Raw genomic sequence first — 20,921 nt, forward strand, 5'->3', positions numbered from 1 at the left:
GAGGCCGGGGAAGGAGGTGCAGGCAGGCGGCCGCCGAAAAAGCGGCCGGCCGCACCTCCACCTTAACTCGCCCCACTACCGGCACAGGTAGGCCCCGTGTACCGGTCGCTGTTTGCGGCCGGCGCGGGGGAGGTGGCAGCAACCAAATATGGCCAGCGGGGCACTGCGCACACCGATGACGTCATCGGTGGCGGCACAGCACTACTGGCTAACGCCGCCAGTAGCGCCCCGCTAAATATCGCGGTAGGTTTGCACAGTGGCGCAAAAGCCCTCTGGGCGAAAACTGGTGGCGCAGGCCACTGAATTTTTAGCCCCTTATCTTTGCACCCAAATCTGGACATATTTGGGTTACACAAAAGGGACCGATCTGTCCCCATTGACCGTAATGGGTTTGAATGAGTTTCCCATTCGTTTAACTGGTTTGTGAATAGAGCTGTCCCAGTTTGAAAAATGTCCCGCTGGTTTCTTGAGTGCTCGGTAAAGAGTACTTGAATGTTAGTGCAAACAATCCTTCGTTCTGTGATTACAGCCTCACTGCAACTAGATTGACAGCAATCACTTAAGCCCTTGAGTCAACACTGCTGAGGGCTTCCTTTGTTCCATGTTGAAACTTCCTAACTGCAGTTGATTGACAGCTTCAAGTACCTTGTGCCAGCCAGTGCTGTGAGATCCTGCTTTTATATTCATACAGGCTGTCTTTTCTCCTTTGCCACGAGGCAGGCTGCAGCCATCTTTAATGTCCTGGGTTTTTAAAGTACATGCCAACCAGGTTTTCTTTAATCAAATAATCTTCGGGGGCTGCCGAAATTTTGTGAACCTTACAAGGATTCAGTTGAATTTCCTGAACATTAGGAAGGCCACCAGAGAGGCCGAGATTAGGGCTCCAGCTGCCAATGTCACAGCCACGACCAGAAGCACCTCAGAACCTACATCACCTGCGGAGAACGAAAAGCCAATGGAGTCAGGAGTCAGACTAGAATTGAGGTTTCATAAAAATCATTCACCTGGAGAAGAACTCGGAACCTCCTCAGAAGACTCGACAGCTTCACTTCCCACGTCCTTCAGATCAGCATCCAGAATGATCAGGGGTCCGAGGGAGGCCTCACCTCCCCACACAGGCCCTGATTCTGCAACAATTAGTTCAATCCAGTTACAAACATACAACAATAGCCTCAACACCCAATAATACCACAACATACCAAGCTCAGATAGGACCTCTCTCCTGCCCCTGGAGTGCAGTCTTCCTCCAGATCGCAAATTGGGGCTCTGCAGTTGCCCCCATCACAACAGGCACTAACTGCATTGGATCCTTCCACCAGGGACTGGTCCAATTCAGTCACCATCTAAACAAGGAAGCAAGCCATCGGTCAGAGTGCATCTGTATGTCAAAAGAAAGAGGTTCACCGTTCTAGGGTAGATTTCTCACCGGTTGGCTGGCTTCTGGAAGGAACAAGCTTTTTTGATTGAATCTGGCCTTTGATCTGCTGCAGCTACTTTCAGGTGGCAATTGAAGATGATCTGCAGAAGAAACATGCAGGAGTTACTCAGCGTCAAGGCTCATCATTTTACCATCAACATCTGGCCTCCTCTTACCAAGTCCTGGTCATCCACAAAGAAGTGGAATGCAGCCAGGTTGAACTGGAGCTTGTCCTGGTGATCTCACGGTGACATGAAAGATGAAAAGGAGTCTTAACTGTGGCTGTCCAACAGGCAACTGGAAAGAGGGTCGAAAAGAGCTGCATCATTGAGAATGGATCCCAGCAGCCAATCAGTTATGGGATCGTGGAGTCCAGCTAAAGACCTTACCCGTTGAAGTCAATGACGTGGTATCTGGGTGTGGAGTCCTGGTCTGGGCTCAGTGTAGCTACACAGCGGTCAATGCAGAGCCTCAGTGGCAAATGGTTCATGGTCACAAAGGCCTCGATGTGAATGAGGTCACCCAGGTGGTAGATATTAGAGGCATGCTCTGCACTCCAGTCATCTTGTAGGGATCGCAAAATCCCCTCAGCACCTGAAAATATTAATCCACATCGTGGATGAAGACTTGTGTGATTTAAATTGTCTCTGGGTTGGACAATGTTTTAACATGCCCAGAACCGCAAAAAGGCTGCGTTAAAAAGCTCGTAAGCTAGGCGGCACTTGGGCACTGGAATCAAAGAACTTTGTGAAAATCTCTCACTTTTAAGATTGTACATTTTATTAAAAGATGTACTCTTGAGTTTTGGAATGTTAAAAATGTCTGACCAGACCTCATGGAAACAGAATTTCAAAAAGGGCAGACAGGCTGTTAGCTTGGGCTCCATTCATATGCTGTCAGTCACCCTGTGGTATTGGGTGGGTCTGGTAGCCTACAAGCTGCTTGTTTACACTGGGGAGTAGCCCATTTGAATCTGCCAATCAAAGGCAGTTTGGGAAGTTCCCTCCCTGCAGAGACAATCGATTTGTTTACAGAAACTGCTACAAGGATGTTTGCACAAGGGATTAAATCACTTGACTGAGGTTTCAGCCGACCACAAGACAATGGGTTTCTGTTTACACTTCTCCCAAGCTGTTTACATAGTAATACAACTCCATTCAAAACCCATCATCAGGATGAATGAAGGCACATTTAAACTGCAGCTTTACATTCAAAGCTCAGCACAGACATTTGAAAAGAGACACTTCAACTGAGGAAAGGTACAGTTTAAAATGAATGGGTTTGAATCACCCATTACTGGACAATGGGGACAGTTGGATCCCTTTTGTTTTAACCCAGAAACCCCTGGATCTGGGCAGGAACATTTCAGCCCCAAAATTGGGGTATAAGAGATAGCTTCTCAGAAGCATCTCTCTCTGGCCTTGCCTCTGTGTGCCTCCACAGCATGGGAGTCTGTCTGAAGTAAAACACCAGCAGTTTACTTTTAAAACACTGGGGTGTTTCTTTACTTTGGGGCAGTGAAGATCTAAGTTCGCAGGGCACAGGGCTGACATTGCAGTGGTGAGTATATATTTTTCTGGCCTTTTGCAAGGCAACTTAGGATAGGCATAAGGGTGGGAGTAGAGTGGGATTTTTGTTAGAATTGGGTATTTTAGTCGATTTCCCTCGTTGTGTGTCTGTTTTTCCTCCCCTATAAGCAATTTTACCGTGATTACTTTGATCATGTGGTGTAGTTTCTTTAGTTAATAAAGTTTGACTTTCTTGCATCCAGACCATTTGTCCATTTTAATATATCATTAATTATAAGTTCCTCCAGTCAGAACTGGAAGGAGGGGTTTAGCGATTCGAAACCGCTGATTGGAATTGGTCACAGCGCAGTGGCAAAAGGCTGCCTGACCAGGTAAATTACTGCAAACCAGGTAAAGGATGCCCCCTACAATCTGGATGAGGGGGGGGGGGGGGGGGGGGAGTTTAAAAATAGTATTAACAGCACAGAAACAGGCCATTCTGGTCTCTGTTGGTGTTTAAGTTTCACACAAGCATCCTCCCACTCTTCATCCAACTCCATTGATGCCATGGAACAGGTAAAAAACAGGCAAGGTAGACTATTGGCCATCACTTGAAGGGATAATTGCTACTCATAGCCCTTTTTGGGCTACCCCAGATCAGGCATATTCCCCAGACGTTCACCATCAACTAAAGTTAGAGGTCGCCGAATTCTATAAAGATGCTTAATTGGGTCTAAAGTTCTAGACTAGCTCTCCCTAAAAGGAACATAAATATATTATTGTCATCCAGATAGCACTTTAATAAGTTTAACTAGACTGTAACCTTCCAGTCGGGACCAGTGGGAGCAGCGTGGTGAGACCGGTATAAAAACCGGAGAGCGGCGAGGCCCGAGACCAGTCGGGAGCAGCGTGGTGAGACTGGTATAAAAACCAGAGGCGAGGCCCGAGACCAGTCGGGACCAGCGGGATGAGACCGGTATAAAAACCGGAGAGCGGCGAGGCTTACCAACTCAGAAGCGGGAGAGAGGTAAAAAGTAATCAGTGTGTGACGTCACCAGGGAGCAGGTAGGTGATTGGTTGGTGAGTATTTCTCTTTTTTCAATACAAGCTTGAATTCTGTGGTGTTAAAATTCTGTGGTGTAGTGGGGATAGTTGGTAAATAAAACACCCTAGAGCATACCTGTAACTGGGGTATTGAATAAATTTTAAAAATTAATTAAAGGAGTAAGTCATGGCAGGAGAGTTCAGACCCGTGTTCTGCTCCTCCTGCTCTATGTGGGAAGTCAGGGATGCTGCCAGTGTCCCTGACGACCATGTGTGCGGGAAATGCATCCAGCTGCAGCTACTTGTAGACCGCATTGTGGCGCTCGAGCTGCGGGTGGATGAATTTTGGAGCATGCGCGATGCTGAGGCTCGTGGATAGCACGTTTAGCGAGTTGTTCACACTTCAGGGTAGGGCAGCACAGGGGGTGACCATCAGGCAGAGCAACAAAGGCAGGCAGGTAGTGCAGGGAACCCCTGCGGACATCCCCCTTTCAACAAGTATACAGCTTTGGATGCTGTTGAGGGGGATGACTCACCAGGGGAAGGCAGCAGCAGCCGCCAACTTCCTGGCACTGGGGGTGCTCCTGCTGCCCAGGAAGGGGGGAAAAAGAGTGGGAGAGCAATAGTGGTAGGGAATTCTATAGTAAGGGGAACAGATAGGCGTTTCTGTGGCCGTAGACGTGAATCCAGGATGGTTTGTTGCCTCCCTGGTGCCAGGGTCAAGGATGTCACTGAGCGGCTGCAGGGCATTCTGGAGGGGGAGGGTGAACAGCCAGTGGTCGTGGTCCACATTGGTACCAACGACATAGGTAAAAAGAGGGATGAGGTCCTGCAGCAAGAATTTAGGGAGCTAGGTGAAGGATTAAAGAGCAGGACCTCAAAGGTTGTAATCTCTGGATTACTCCCGGTGCCACGTGCTAGTAAGTATAGGAATAGGAAGATAGAACAGATGAATGTGTGGCTAAAGGGATGGTGCAGGGGGGAGGGCTTTAGTTTCCTGGATCTGCTTCTGGGAAAGGTGGGACTTGTACAAGTCGGACGGTTTACACCTGAACCAGAGGGGAACCAATATCCTTGCGGGGAGGTTTGCTAGCACTGCTGGGGAGGGTTTAAACTAACTTGGCAGGGGGTTGGGGTACAGAGTGGAGCTATAGTAGGGGGTGATTTACAGCCAAATACAGAGGGAAAAACAAGTCAGCTGGGAAGGCAGAGCAAATATGTGAAGGCAAAAGAGAATATGGCAGGGCTGGAAGGCATTTATTTTAATGCAAGGAGTCTTGCAAATAAGGCGGATGAACTGAAGTTGTTGTTGAGCACATGGGAGTACGATATTGTTGCTATCACGGAGACATGGTTGAGGGAGGGTCAGGACTGGCAGCTCAATATTCCGGGGTATAGAATCTTCAGGCAAGACAGAGGGGGGTGTAAAAGGGGAGGGGGTGTTGCAATATTAATTAAGGAGTCAATTACTGCTGTAAGGAGGGATGATATATTAGTGGGTTCCTCTAATGAGGCCATATGGGTAGAACTTAAAAACAAAAAGGGGGCAAGCACTTTGCTGGGAGTGTACTATAGGCCCCCAAACAGTCAGGGGGGAGCTAGAGGAACAGATATGTAGGCAAATCTCAGAAAAGTGCAAAAATAATAGGGTAATAATAGTGGGGGATTTCAACTTCCCCAATATAAATTGGGACAGTCAGAGTGTGAAAGGCTTAGAGGGTGCAGAATTCTTAAAGTGCATCCAGGAGAGCTTTTTGAGCCAACATGTAGAAAGTCCTACAAGAGCAGGGGCGGTACTGGACCTAATTCTGGGGAATGTAGCCGGGCAAGTGGTGGAAGTGTCAGTAGGAGAGCATTTTGGCGACAGTGACCATAATTTGGTGAGATTTAAGGTGGTCATGGAAAAAGACAAAGACGGCCCGGAAATAAGGGTTCTAAATTGGGGGAAGGCCGATTTTAATATGATAAGGCAGGATCTGGCCAAAGTGAACTGGGAGCAGCTGCTTATAGGAAAATCCACATCAAAACAGTGGGAGATTTTCAGAAGGGAAATAGAGAGTACAACGCCAACATGTTCCTGTAAAGGTCAAGGGTGGGACCAACAAGCAAAGGGAACCTTGGATGACAAGGGATATACAAAAATGCATTAGAAATAAAAGGGGGGCTTTTGGCAGTTACAAAAAAGACTAAAGACGGAAGAAGCCCTAGAGGAGTATAAAAAGTGCAGGGGCATACTTAAAAAAGAAATTAGGAGGGCGAGGAGGGGCCATGAAATAACACTGGCGAGCAAAATAAAGGAAAATCCTAAGATGTTTTATAAGTATATTAAGGGCAAGAGGATAACCAGGGAAAGGGTAGGGCCCATTAGGGACCAAAGTGGCAATCTGTGTGTAGAGCCAGAGGATGTAGGCGGGGTTTTAAATGAATTTTTTGCATCTGTGTTCACTATGGAGAAAGACGATGCAGACATAGAAATCGGGCAAGGGGACTGTGACATACTTGAACATATTAGCATCGAGAGGGAGGAAGTGCTAGCGGTTTTAGCAGGCCAAAAAGTGGATAAATCCCCAGGCCCGGACGAGATGTATCCCAGGCTGCTGTGGGAGGCAAAGGAGGAGATTGCAGGGGCTCGGACACACATTTTCAGAACCTCTCTGGCCACAGGGGATGTACCAGAGGACTGGAGAACAGCTAACGTAGTACCATTATTCAAGAAGGGTAGCAGGGATAAACCTGGGAATTACAGGCCAGTGAGTCTAACATCTGTGGTGGGGAAATTATTGGAAAAAATTCTGAGGGACAAAATTAATCTCCACTTGGAGAGGCAAGGATTAATCGGGGCTAGTCAGCATGGCTTTGTCAAGGGTAAATCATGTCTGACAAATCTGATTGAATTTTTCGAGGGGGTGACTACAGGGGTGGATGAGGGAAATGCTGTGGATGTGGTTTACATGGACTTCAGTAAAGCTTTTGACAAAGTCCCGCATAGGAGACTGGTCAAGAAGGTAAGAGCCCATGGGATCCAGGGTGCCTTGGCGCGTTGGATCCTAAACTGGCTGAGTGGCAGGAGGGTGATGGTCGAAGGTTGCTTTTGTGACTGGAAGCCTGTGTCCAGTGGGGTACCTCAGGGATCGGTGCTGGGTCCCTTGTTGTTTGTGATCAACATAAATGATTTGGATGAGAATGTAAAAAGGTATGATCAGTAAGTTCGCAGATGACACGAAAATTGGTGGGGTGGTAAATTGCAAGGAGGAAAGCCTCAGGCTACAGGACGATATAAACGGGTTGGTCAGATGGGCGGAAAAGTGGCAAATGGAATTTAACCCTGAAAAGTGCGAGGTGATGCATTTTGGACGGACAAATAAGGCAAGGGAATACACAATGGCCTAGAAATTCAGCTGTTTGCGCCAGCCGTTAGCGCCAGATTTCCGGCGCTATCCACTTAGCGCCCGGGCACCGCCGGATCTGCGCCTACGCCAAAATTCAGCTGGGCTTTAGCGCCGGCGCAAAGTGTTAGCGCCCGCTCAGCTGCGCGCGCATCTTATGACGTCATTCCGTCGTGCAACGCCGTTTGTGCGCCCCAAACCGGAAATTCAGTGGCGCCCGGCCGATGTGGCCGTGGCGCTGCTAAGAACTGTGAAATGGAACTCAGAGGCCCTGTGGGATTCGGGGAGCGCTAATTAAAGGGCACATCCACTCACCCATAAAAGCCAGCCATTTCGCTGCAATGACTTGACTGGTTTGGATTTCTGCACAGAGAGCAAGGCACAGAGATTACTGATTTCGGACACCATAGGAGAGGTATTTTTGGCTTCTAGCCAGTGCTTTGACATTTGCATCCTTGTGATTTTGCTGTTTGGAACTTTGTAATGGGGGCTGCATGGGGGGCCAACCCTCAGTTCCTACATTTTGTGCGAAGGGCTCGCAGACGCTTTGAGAGGGGGCCAGGCATGCCTAGACGCAGAGGGGCCATTAGGCGTCGCCAACGTAGGCCTTACCCAGTCAGGCAATACCGGGAGCAGGTCTCATATCTCACCATGACTGCGGCGCATTGTGTTAAGAGGCTGCGCTTCAGAAGGGAGGTGGTTGAAGAGATCTGCCAGCTGCTTCATGCAGATTTGCAGCCACAGCTCATGTCCAGGGCGTCTCTCTCGGTGGAAGTGAAGGTCACGGTGGCTCTCAGCTTTTATGCAAGCGGCTCCTTCCAAGCCGCTGCTGGGGACATCGCGAACATCTCCCAGTTCGCCGCGCATCGCTGCATCCGACAGGTCACCGAAGCACTTTTCGCGAGGAGGCACCAATTCATCTCCTTCCCCATGACCCAACACAAGCAGGAGCAGCGTGCATTCGGATTTGCCAGGATCGCGGCCTTCCCCATGGTGTAGGGCGCCATTGACTGCACGCATGTGGCTATGCGGGCACCTATCCACAATGCCGAGCAATACCGCAACCGGAAGGGCTACCATTCCCTAAATGTGCAGCTGGTGTGTGACCACAGGCAGCGCATCCTAGCTGTCAACGCCCGCTTCCCAGGAAGCAGCCACGATGCCTTTATCCTGCGCCAGACTACTGTGGCTGACATGTTCCAGGCACAGCCTCCACCAAGGGGATGGCTTATCGGGGACAAGGGCTACCCTTTGTGCAGATGGCTCATGACCCCGCTCCGCGCGCCCAGGACCCCAGCGGAGCTGGCATACAACGAAAGCCATCAAGCCACAAGGAACCTAATAGAGCAAACGATAGGCGTCCTCAAGCAACGGTTCCGTTGCCTGGATCGTTCGGGCGGGTCTCTTCAGTATTCGCCGGATAGAGTCTCCCAGTTCGTCGTGGTGTGCTGCATGCTCCACAACCTGGCTATCCGCAGGACTCAGGCACTGCCACCTGACATTGCCCCACCACCTCAGGAGGACGAGCAGGAGGACCCCGAGGAGGAGGAGCACCAGGCCAGGAGGGAGCGACAAGGTCCAAGGGCCGTCCGCCGGGGGCTTATTGCTCGACACTTCTAGGCCCCCTGTCAGGGAATGGCCTGGCCCACTGAACGCAGCCGCTTCGCAAGCCCTCAGCCGGTTAACCCAACAACCACTTGAAACATGACACCTGCACATGGGGAATAAATAAACATCTTTATTTCAAAAACTCAGGGCCCTTCCCACATGGAAGAGCAAAACAGAGAAGACCCCCAAAAAACAGTAACAAACTTCTGTCACTCCCAAAACCTGGGGAGGACTAACATAACATCACCATCCAAATGGCCTTCGTCACTGGCCTAAAAAACAAGCCCCCCCCACAACACAAAGACCCCCATAAAACCAAACCACATAATGCCCCCCAGAACAGAAGCCCCCGCATCACCCAAACCCTCGCTCAACACACTCTATTCGGTGTGGCGAGAGGGCGAGTCTGTCGACAGCCGTCTTTTGCCCCGGCCCGTCCTGCTGCTGCGCCTCAAGCTGGGCCGTGAGGCTGGGGGAAGAATCCTCAGGGCGACAAGGCGTCTCGCCAGATGCCCTTGGGGGTCGGCCTACACGAGGGCGGGCCCGGGAGGGGCCGGCTGGTGGCTGCTGCAGCTGTGGGTGGCCCTCTTCACTGGCTGCAGTAGCTCCTTGCACCTTGGCTGGGGGAGTCGCAGGCTCGCCTGCACCAATGGGGACAAGGTGGGTGATGCCAGGCGCGCGCTGGTCGCCAGACACGTGCACTCGGCCGGCCTGGCCGGGGAGCAAGCGCACCAAACTGTTGGTCGCCAGACCGGTGCGCAGCAGCAGGGCGGCGGCTGGCCTGGCGACACCTCCGCGCCAGTGCGAGGGTGGCAGAAGTCAGTGCCCCAACTGCGCCGGCATGTCCCCGCATCTGCAGTGCCATTGTCTGCACAGCACCTCTCAGCTGGCGACTGGCGTGCTGCGCTGCCTCGAGTTGTTCGACCCCCCTCATGCGCTGCCACAAGGAGCTCCACCCCCCTGGCGTGCGCTGCTGCGAATAGCTCTAGGCCCCTGGCCTGGGATTGGCTGAAAGCCACCACACTTTGAGCGAGGCTTTCGATGGCGTGAGGCATCTGTGCCACCACCTCCATGATTTCGACGTGCCGGCGCTCCGACGCCGCCGACATCTCGTCCAGGAGGCGCACCTCCTGGGCGACGTCCGAGTCCGGACTGGAGGGCGCCTCCACCCTCTGGCCAGAAGGCTGGCGTGCCGCCGGAGCGTTGCCGCGTGCGGCCACGCCACTGGGACCAGGTTCTGCCCTCCCCTCCACCGCCTCCCCCCTCTGGGCAGAAGGCTGGTGTGCCGCCGGAGCCTTGCCGCGTGCGTCCATGCCACTGGGACCAGGTTCGGGGCTCCCCTCCCCCGCCTCCCCCTGGCTCTCCGGCACGCCAGACGTCTCCCCTTCATTGCCATCTCCTGGAGCGGAGGAGGGTTCCCCCGAGGTGGCGCCTTCCTGCTGCTCCTCGACGTCCTCCGCCTCCGAGGGCCTGGCTGTGTGGGCTTCAGGGAGCACCTCCTCCTCACCAGCTGAAAGCAGGAAGGCACAAGTGTAGCTTTAGAGTGAGGACAGGCCGACAGCGAGGGAGGCCGCATTGGTGCATTATGCGCATTTTTCGGCCAGTGGGGAAGGATGTAGATCTGATGCGCGAGGGCAAGGAGAGAGGTGCACCCGGTCCTGTCCTTACCAGTGGGTTCCAGTATAGGGTCGGCGTCGCCGAGTGCCACAGGCCTAATCACCGGGTGACGCAGCAGTCAGGCCACCCTCTCTTCCAGAGCCGTTAGCTCCTGGTAATCGCGAGGGCCTCCACCAGTGACACGCAGGCTCCTGGCGTTCCTCGCCAGCTTGGCCTGCAAGAGAAAGGAGGGCGTCTAAATACAGTGTGGTGCCCCGTTGCTGTGTGTGAGGCCTCCCATGGTGGAATAGCTTGCAGTGTGGTGCCCCATTGCTGTGTGTGAGGCCTCCCATGGTGGAATAGCTTGCACAGTGTGGTGCCCTGTAGCTGTGTGTGAGGCCTCCCATGGTGGAATAGCTTGCACACAGTGTGGTGCCCCGTTGCTGTGTGTGAGGCCTCCCATGGTGGAATAGCTTGCACAGTGTGGTGCCCTGTAGCTGTGAGGCCTCCCGTGGTGGAATAGCTTGCACAGTGTGGTGCCCTGTTGCTGTGTGTGAGGCCTCCCATGGTGGAATAGCTTGCACAGTGTGGTGCCCTGTAGCTGTGTGTGAGGCCTCCCATGGTGGAATAGCTTGCACAGTGTGGTGCCCTGTAGCTGTGTGTGAGGCCTCCCATGGTGGAATAGCTTGCAGAGTGTGGTGCCCTGTTGCTGTGTGTGAGGCCTCCCATGGTGGAATAGCTTGCAGTGTGGTGCCCCGTTGCTGTGTGTGAGGCCTCCCATGGTGGAATAGCTTGCAGAGTGTGGTGCCCTGTTGCTGTGTGTGAGGCCTCCCATGGTGGAATAGCTTGCACAGTGTGGTGCCCTGTTGCTGTGGGTGAGGCCTCCCATGGTGGAATAGCTTGCACAGTGTGGTAAGTGCAGAAAGAGCTATTGATTAACATGCAAGTGCCATTGCAGCGGCAGCAGGGCTGGGCATTAGACCTTGGATGTCCCTTTGGCCCTAATGGGAGGTGCACATGCAAGGATGAGGGGGACATTGGAAAGGGTACTCACCTTGACCAGCCGACATAGGTCATTGTATTTCTTGCGGCACTGGTCCGCACTCCTGGGAACATCGGAGTTGGAGGAGACCCTCCGGCCAATTTTGGTCCACGCCTCCCTGAACTGGCTCCTGGGAGCCTTCCTGCCACTAGCCGGGCACACGACCCGTCTTCTTTTGCGCACCCCATGAAGGAGCACACCCAGCGCATGCTCAGAGAACCGCTGGGCTCTTTCACGGGCCCTCTCCATGACCTCCAGGCGTTGATATGGCACACAACCAGTCCTGAGGCCTAGTTGCAGGGCTACAGCATGCAGGGCGTGGCTGCAGTCAAAGTTGACCCTTCCCCCTTTAAGAGCTGGCCGGCGTCAGGGTGTCTGCTGACACTCACCACATGATCGCACCTGCGCTGCGCCCGGAATCGGCGTTATCAGGCTGCATCGCCGGATTAGCGCCTGAACACAGGGTTCCAACGCCTTTTGCAGCGCTCGGCCAAAAAGTTGGCCAAATCTACTGAATTTCGGCGAGCTCGCCTGCACTTTCCGGCGGCCGCTAAATTTGATGAGCGCCCGACTTTAGCGCCGCAATAGCGTCCAAACTGAATTTCTAGGCCAATGAGTGGTAGGACCCTAGGAAGTACAGAGGGTCAGAGGGACCTTGGTGTACATGTACATAGATCCCTGAAGGCAGCGGAGCAGGTAGATAAGGTGGTTAAAAAGGCATATGGGATACTTGCCTTCATTAGCCGAGGCATAGAATATAAGAGCAGGGAGGTTATGATGGCGCTGTACAAAACGCTGGTGAGGCCACAGCTGGAGTACTGTGTGCAGTTCTGGTCGCCTCACTATAGGAAGGATGTGATTGCTTTGGAGAGGGTGCGGAGAAGATTCACCAGGATGTTACCTGGGATGGAGCGCCTCAGCTATGAAGAGGCTGGACAGGCTGGGGTTGTTTTCCTTGGAGCAGAGAAGGCTGAGGGGGGACCTGATTGAGTTGTACAAAATGATGAGGGGCATAGATAGGGTAGATAAAGAGGAACTTTTCCCCTTAGTGGGGGATCAATAACAAGGGGGCATAGATTCAGGGTAAGGGGCAGGAGATTTAGAGGGGATTTGAGGAGGAACTTTTTCACCCAGAGGGTGGTTGGAATGTGGAATTCAATGCCTGAAAGGGTGGTAGAGGCAGGAACCCTTAACATTCAAGAAGCATTTGGATGAGCACTTGAAATGCCATTGCATACAAGGCTATGGACCAAATGCTGGAAAATGGGATTAGACTGGACAGGGATGGATGGGTGGCGCAGACACGATGGGCCAAAGGGCCTCTTTCTGTGCTGTAAAACTCTTTGGCCTAGAAATTCAGTTGCCTTAGCGCCGCTTTTGAGGCGCTAGCGCCAGAGTTATGGCCAGTTTAAAAATTCCCTGGGGCCCTAAATCGGCGTTGCACCGGTAGCGCTGCGCCGGCACCGATGACGTCATCGGTGTGCGCAGCGTCCCGGTTGCCATGCCGACGGGCCCTAGCGCCGAAATTCAGTTGCGGCCGCTTCAACTAAGACTCTGGCAACAGAGTCTTGCATGAGTTTGCGCCGGCGCATTAAAGGCCCCGCGGCGGCCGGCCGCTTTCCCGCCGGCCGCCTGCCCGCAGCTCCCTCCCCGGACTTCTCCCCCCCACCCCCCGGAACAGATGCAAGCCCGGCACTTGTCCGAGGTGCCGGGCTCATTTTTAGACAGATTTGCGCGGGCCGCGGCCGGGTGCAGGCAGCTCCTCCTTAAGGGAAGGAGGAGGCCTGCACTTCCCGAGCCTGCCGCACCGCATCGGGTGCCGCAGCGCCAGAATTGCGGCGCGAAACGGCAGTTAGCGCCGATTTACCGCCGCAAAGACCCTTCAGTAGCGCTGGCAGCCGTTTGGGCGCGGCCCTGCTGAATTTTTGGCGCACGCAGGGGGACTTAGCGCCGGCACTAACTTCCGGCGCTAAAGCCCTGGCTAAGCCAAAACCCAATATCTAGGCCTATGACTCTATATTGTGAGGGTCCAGAATACTCCCCCAGAATCTACAACTCACCAAAGTGTGTACAGAAATTGAGTTTGCGAATTTGTTGCAGAAATACTACTTGAGACAATTCTAAAAATAGTGTTATTTAAGAGCCGACATGCAGTGAACAGGTGTTGAGTCAATTGCAACTCCTCAGTTCAAAATACAAATAGCTTACATATCTTATTCAGATCCTCATTCTCAAATCTTAACTTCATACATTTTTACATTTCTATTATTCTTAATCCAGAGTATCCACCAAAATCAGAGTACCTTTTTGATCCCTGAGACAAAGAGCTAAAAACTTAGAGACTGACTCAAGTTGAGAAATGCTTACCTTTCCAGCAACTTCTGACTTTCCATCTGAAAAGCTCTATTTAGACTTTAGTGGTTTATCCTTTGAGGTTTTCTGCTTATGTAAGCTAATTAACTAGTCATTCTCTGTTGAATTCTTTTCTATTCTTACTGTCATTTCAACTGTTAGCTTGCAGACTTCTGTCTGTTGTGTAGGGGTTTCAAAACCTATAAAAAAAAATGACCGTAGTATTTATTTTATACCATTCTTACAAAAGGACTTCCATTCAATTTCTAAATTCCCTCTGCTGTTTGAAAGCAGACGTCATGTCTACTAACTATTCCATTTTCAATACAAAAACCATGCGATTGCTTGGTGTCATCTATTGAAGTCATATTTTCAAAGTGTTCAGTTTGTACATTTTACAACATGTAACTCAAAAACACTTCCAACTAGGGTGTTTGTTTTCCTAGCCATCTTAGTTGGTTATATTACTAATTATGTTTCCTGTCTTTCATTTGATGTTACTTTTATCAAAGGCACATGGTTTAATATTCTGTGTTCCTGTTTGAAGTATCAGTTTAACACTTTACTTGGGCATTGCTATTGGGTTTCTTCCAAACTGTAGACATCTCAGAAGCAAGCCTTGGCTTCAACAGGGTCTTTGTCTCAGTATTAACAATCAATTCCCATTTCAAAAGCTTGTGTGGTGTTTACAACTTGTGTTAACACTTCATTTGATCTCAGAAGCCTGTATTGACACAGCTTGTGTTGCCAAAGCTTTCCAGACTTTTAAAACCAGTATTTCATGTATTAATATCAGAAATCTGTTCATAGGATGGTGTATTTCTTGGAATATGGCTTTTTCCTTTACACTTACCAGGCATCAGACACAGAACAGACTTCCCTCTGCCCCTTTGGTGGAGGAGAATGGGACTCAGGTTGGCTCGATTGCATTGCTGCTCACCATCCTCTTCCTGTGGGAAGGAAGGCAGCCAGCTTTACTTCCAATTCTCAAAAGCCACTACACCCTCCCCATACCACCCCCACCCCAAATTGGAAGGGGGAAAGTAAAAGAGCCTCTGAATCATCCACCTCACCTGGGATAATGGCACTCAATAGGGACAATTGCTCCATTGGTTCTAACAATGACTCCTCCAATAGGGCTCAGCCTGTAGTACAGGTGCGTGGTGTAAATCAGCAGGTCTTCAGTCATCGGAGAGAGAGAAGATCTTTAGTGTCAGATACAGAACAGTAGACTTGGGCAAAAGTGTAGTGTTCTGTGAACAACAAAACTCTCAGCCCTTCATACGTTAATTAACAGAAATATAGAAACATAGAAGATAGGAGCAGGAGTAGGCCATTCAGCCCCTCGAGCCTGCTCTGCCATTTAATAAGATCATGGCTGATCATCCAAATTCAGTACCCTGTCCCTGCCTTCTCCCCATATCCCTTGATCCCTCTAGCCTTAAGAAATATATCTAACTCCTTCCTGAATATATTTAACTAGCTGGGGAGCCCCACGTTGCGAGGGCAATTTTGGGGCGCTTGGTCTCCCTGCCGCTGTGTATCCCCCCTCTCCTTGTCCTATCCCTCCCTCCCCTGTCTCCCTCCCCCACACCTACCCTCCCCCGCGCGATTTCCCAAGGCTCTCCCCCCCCCCCCTCCTATTAAATTGTTATTTAATTCCCTAACATCATTAAAATATTTACTTTAGTTCCCTGACAAAGTGTGGGGGAAAAAAATTGCGAAAAATCAAGATGGCGGCCACTCACCTTGGTTCAGAAGGATAAGGCCCGCCCACACATGCACCGATTGGTCGACCGGTCAGGTCACCGAAGCGTAGGATTGGTCAATCATCGAGTCACTCGACACTCAACTGTAGGATGGCACGCGCCCGTCCGATTGGTCGACCTCACACGGTCGCTAATGAGGGGAACGCTTAGAGAGATAGAGAGATCTACTGCCTTGTGTGGTAGAGAATTCCACAGGTTCACCACTCTCTGGGTAAAGAAATTCCTCCTCATCTGTCCTAAATGGCATACCCCTTATCCTTAGACTGTGACCCCTGGTTCTGGACTCCCCCACTATCAGGAACATCCTTCCTGCATCTAGTCTGTTAGAATTTTATAAGTTTCAATGAGATCCCCTCTCATTCTTCTAAACTCTAGCAAATATAAGCCTAATCGAACCAATCTCTAGCATAACATCCCTTGTTTGGGAACCCAATCCCTCACACCGTGCCCAAGACCCCAACCCTTGGCCAAGAACCCTTCTCCCCCACAACCACGCCCAGCCTTGGCCCACTCGGTGTGCCTTACAGGGCAGGATGTCCTTGTAGCGATTCTTCTTGATGTTCTCTCGCACCTTGCCCGCCTCGGTGTGGAACTCCGGTTGGTCGCTGATTGACGCCAGGTGCTTCTTGATGTCCTGCGTGAGAGATTAACTAAATTAGTTAGAGACCCAGCCCTTTTCCTCCTTCCAAATATAAAACCATCCAATTCCATTTTAAGAGATATCTTAAGCCACCAAAGGGAGGAGGTGGTGGTGGTGAGGGAGAAAGGCACCTCAGTCATCCACCTGAAGCATTTAGATAGCACCGTTCATAGGAAGAACATCCCAAGGCACTTCACAGGGAAGTTAACAAAAAAAGTGACTAAAAGCTTAGTCAAATAAGTAGGTTTTAAGGAGTGGCTTAAATAGATGGTTGTGTGTGACAGACAAATGGGGTTTGGGGAGGAAGTGACCTGGGATAATGCCAAATGGGATAACTGCTCCATTTGGTTCCCAGACACAAGTACTGAACAGCAGTCCACATCCCAACAAACCAGAGAATTCATCCAACAAGCCAGAGAATTCCTCCAAAGGATTGTCTTCAGTCTAGGTTTCCTCATCGCCATTTCACCAGAAGCAAGTTGTGTCTGAACTACAGACACCTCAACTTGATGAAAAATGCCTCAATCTTCCCCAAGCATCTCTTGATTATTGACTAGGCTCTTCCCATGATCCTTCCTACAACAGGATCCAGAACTTCATGGAACCCCAACTGTTTCTCAGAAATTGACTTTGTATTAAAAGATTTTAAAATCTGCACATTCCCCCCATGTAGCTACAACCCTTCATTTCACACCCACCACAGTTAAAGACAGTCTATTAACCTGGCTCTTTGGTCCAGCTGCCCAGTTTTGATTCAACAAATAAAGGTTGAATAAGGAAAAAACCTCATGTGCCCCCTCATCTAAGGAGGCCTCACCACAATATTCTGACCATGAAGTTCAATCAAAACTAAAGTTGACATTAAAAATTAAAATCATACTGTTAACTGTTAATCATTACAGGTCATAGAATTAGATAGAACATGCAGCATACAAACAGTCCATTCAGCCAATGCTTGGCTAGTGTTTATGCTTCACACAAGCCTCCTTCCAGGTACCCACTGGTTGCAGAAGTTTTTAAATCAGAAACCACGTTACCTTTATTGTGCTACCACATTCATGGAGCCCATAGTCAAATAGAACGGTGTGGTTTAGAAAGTAGATCCTAGTTGGCCGACATCCTGTTGCCCCCAGGGTCAGATCAGCTGCTTTAACCAGGTGCCTGGTTCCAAATAAATCCAGTTGTACCATGACCAGCAGGTTTTGCTCTCCACACTGCACCATCACAATCTGCAGTGGAGACACACTTCGCCCCTCAGACACACTGAAAAGTGAACCAAAAGCTGGTCCTGGGGGGACAGAAGGGGGCCTTCTCAATGCTCCATGGGAAGTCCCAGTTTCTAAACTGCTGCCAAGTATCAGAGCAACAAACAGCTCCAACCAAAAGCAACAGAGGACACGAACCCTTCACTAGTTGCCCCATAATGCTAACTACTGCAGCTCAAATGTGAACTGAGGTGGAGCCCACTGCTCCCCTTTTATACACACAGCCTGCAGTCACCTGAAAACAATTGGACCAGGTGTGGCTACTCTTTCAAGTGGGGGTGATTGATCAAATTGACTGTAAATTAGTAAAATATGAAATAAAACTGAACAAACTAAATTAGCAACAAAATCTTAATTTAATTTGTTAAGTTATCTTTAATGTTTTCTTAAGTTACAGTCAATTTGTTTAATCAAAAGAGCAACAAACTAAATTAGAATTTCATTGGCTGGGGTGCTTCTTTTGATTGCACAAATCAACTTTTTAACCTTTTGATTAATCAAATCAACTGTAAATTAATAAAACTTTAAAAATTAAATTAAAATTGTGGGGGTTTTTTGGCAATAAATCCATTGATTCTTTCTTTTTTTTAATTAAAATGTGAACATTTTATTTACAGTATATGACATTTACAGAGCATCTCAGCTCTTTGTACAAAGTCATAAGCCATCATTCCCTATGAGGCAGGGGTCCCAGTCTCTTCAAATTGGTGATGTGGTCTCCAAGCTTCTTGGTCATCTTCACTTGTTCATCCAGATAGTGGGTCTCCAGAATTCACTCAAATGAGGGTCAGCGCTCCCAGTGGAGAGTTTGTGCAGATCCAGCGGCCTCTGGTTGACATTCTTCCCCATCTGCAGGACTCTCTGCATCGCCGAGCAGAGCCTCCCGCTCTACTGACCGAACAAATGGACTGTAAGGGAACTTAAAATACTTAAATTCATTTTAAGACATGTCAAATTAAACTAAAATCACACCGGCCAGGGTGATGATGCACTCCAGTCCACACAGTGCCCACCAGTCGCGGAAGGCCAGTGCTCCATCTCCAAGGACACCCGGGCGCAAACGTGGCTGCGGAACAGAGGCAGGCAGTCGGGCTAAATGACACCCTCGACAGCCCACTGCCTGGACCAGTTAATGGCCACTTAGGCCAGGCTCAGGGGCAGTCCTACGAGGCGATCCCCTGACTTGCCCGCTCCACGCCTCACCGGCTGAGCAAAGATCAGGAGCGTGGGACTGAAGTGCAGCTACAAATCGAGGAGCAGCCCCTTCAAATAATGGATGAGGTGCTACAACCTCTCACAATCCATATAAACATGGACAATCTGGGTCAATGGTAATGAGACAAGTTCAGCTTTTGTTTTTTGATGCACTGAAACAGAATGTAAGGAAAGAAACATGTACAGCCTCTTAAAGAACATGCATTTTATTCAACTGATTAACTTTACATCATAATTTACAACTTCAAATAAATACAGACCTATATTTTATTGAGTAATGTGATAACAGGTAACTGAAAGAAGTCTACTTACACACCCGTACCATTGCCCGACTTTGAAATTGCCTCAGCTCATCTGCTGCTGAAATCCTCGTCTATGCCTTCGTAACCTCTAGCCTTGACTATTCCAATGTTCTCCTGGCCAGCCTCCCATTCTCCACTCTACATAAACTTGAGCTCATCGAAAACTCTGCTGCCATATTCTAACTTTCACCCCAAGTCCCGTTCACCCATCACCCCTGTGCTCGCTGACCTGTATTGACTGTTGGTCAGGTAACACCTTGATTTAAAAATTCTCAACCTTGTTTTCAAATCCCTCCATGGCCTCACCCCTGCCTATCTCTGTAAACTCCTCCAGCCCTGCAACACTCCGAAATCACTGTGCACCTCCAATTATGGTCTCTTGCGCATTCTCGATTTCCATTGCTCCACCATTGTTGGCCGTGCCTTCAGCTGCCTTTGCCCTAAGCTCTGGAATATCCCCTCCTCCTCGCTACCTATCTCCTCCGTTAAGACGCTGACGAGAGGTCATCAACCTTTAGATCTGATGAAACGTTAACTCAGTTTCTCTCTCCACAGATGCTGCCTGACCTGCTGAGAATTTCCAGCATTTTCTGTTTTTATTTCTGATTTCCAGCATCTGCAGTATTTTGCTTTTGTCCTCCTTTAAGACGCTCCTCAAGACATCCCTCTTTGACCAAGCTTTTGGACTCCTGTTCTAAAATCTCCATACGTGGCTCAGTGTCAAACCTTGTTTGATAACGCTCCTGTGAAGCGCCATGGGATGTTTACAATTTTAAAGGCACTACATAAGGCCAAGTTTTTGTAGTTTTTAAAGCTGCACGTGGGCTCTTTTACAATCCTTATTGTGCAAGGCCATAAAAAGATTGAAGACATGTTCAGAGTGAGATTGGATCCAGATCTAAACAGGGTAAAATGACCTACAGCCTGATGAAGTCTGCAGTGATCTGTTGAGGTCAAGTAGCTGATTAGATGAGGTGAATTGGTCAAGTCTTGGTTTGTTTTAATAAACCAGTAGAGGTGATGCTGGATTGCCCCAGTTACACCAACAGAGGCAACTACAAGTGCCCCTCGAACTGAGGCGGCACCACTAATATAATTAAACATTAACTCCAATTAAACAAAAATAAACTCAAAATTTAAATTATAATATTATTACTCATGTCGATAAGACTTTCCACCGGTCGCGGGAGGCCTCAAGTGGACTGGTCGGGACCACACACTCCCTCTCCAGGACCACCCAAGCATGGACAAGACCGCAGAGGTGAGGAAGGGAGCCAGAGCGACCCCTCCCCACCCATAGGCCGCACTCAGCCTGGGCCTGTGAATGTCCGTCTTCACCAGGCCCCGGGTCAGAGGTCATATTATTGCAGAATTTTCCTTCTCTCTGGATTATCATTGGAGAGTCTTGCGGCAATCGAGCCTCCCACAGGCACCGCTCCTGCCCATGTCCCCACACCCGCTCCCAGACCCCACTCCCAGCCCCTGACCCCATCTCCACTCCCAGCCCCTGACCCTACCCCCACTCCCAGCCCCCACTCCCAGCCCCCGCTCCCAGCCCGACCCTACCCCTGCTCCCAGCCCCCGCTCCCATCCCGACCCTACCCCCGCTCCCAGCCCCTCCTCCCAGCCCGACCATACCCCGCTCCCAGCCCCTGAACCTAACCCCGCTCCCAGCCCGACCCCACCCCCACTCCCAGCCGCCGCTCCCAGCCCCTGACCCTACCCCCACTCCCAGCCCCCGCTCCCAGCCCCCGCTCCCAGCCCCTGACCCTACCCC

At 50.3% G+C, this 20,921-nt stretch overlaps 1 protein-coding gene across 1 annotated transcript; it reads right to left on the reverse strand.

Annotated features, from left to right (window-relative positions):
• Positions 1–1,422: 1,422 nt before the first annotated feature.
• Positions 1,423–17,585, reverse strand: LOC147110950 (zona pellucida sperm-binding protein 3-like). The gene is made up of 4 exons (XM_085999986.1): positions 17,400–17,585; positions 16,248–16,356; positions 1,594–1,658; positions 1,423–1,518 (listed from the first exon to the last, which is right to left on the reverse strand). The coding sequence occupies exons 1-4, from the start codon at positions 17,583–17,585 to the stop codon at positions 1,423–1,425; spliced, it is 456 nt and encodes a 151-aa protein (XP_085856112.1).
• Between the last annotated feature and the right edge of the window lie 3,336 nt (positions 17,586–20,921).

The sequence above is a fragment of the Somniosus microcephalus genome, chromosome 11, assembly GCF_052327205.1.
Source record: "Somniosus microcephalus isolate GS21.2 chromosome 11, FLI_Smic_1.0, whole genome shotgun sequence".
In the NCBI taxonomy this organism is placed as follows: Eukaryota; Metazoa; Chordata; class Chondrichthyes; order Squaliformes; family Somniosidae; genus Somniosus; species Somniosus microcephalus.

Bases quoted from the DNA above. Each gene is read 5' to 3' on its own strand.
- LOC147110950 (XM_085999986.1), bottom strand. From the start codon at position 17,585: ATGGTGCAGTGTGGAGAGCAAAACCTGCTGGTCATGGTACAACTGGAT. The intron at 16,357-17,399 runs GTAACGTGGTTT...TCTCTCACGCAG, and splicing joins AATGTGGTAGCACAATAAAG to GACATCAAGAAGCACCTGGC. The intron at 1,519-1,593 runs GTAAGAGGAGGC...TTTCTTCTGCAG, and splicing joins TTGTGGATGACCAGGACTTG to ATCATCTTCAATTGCCACCT.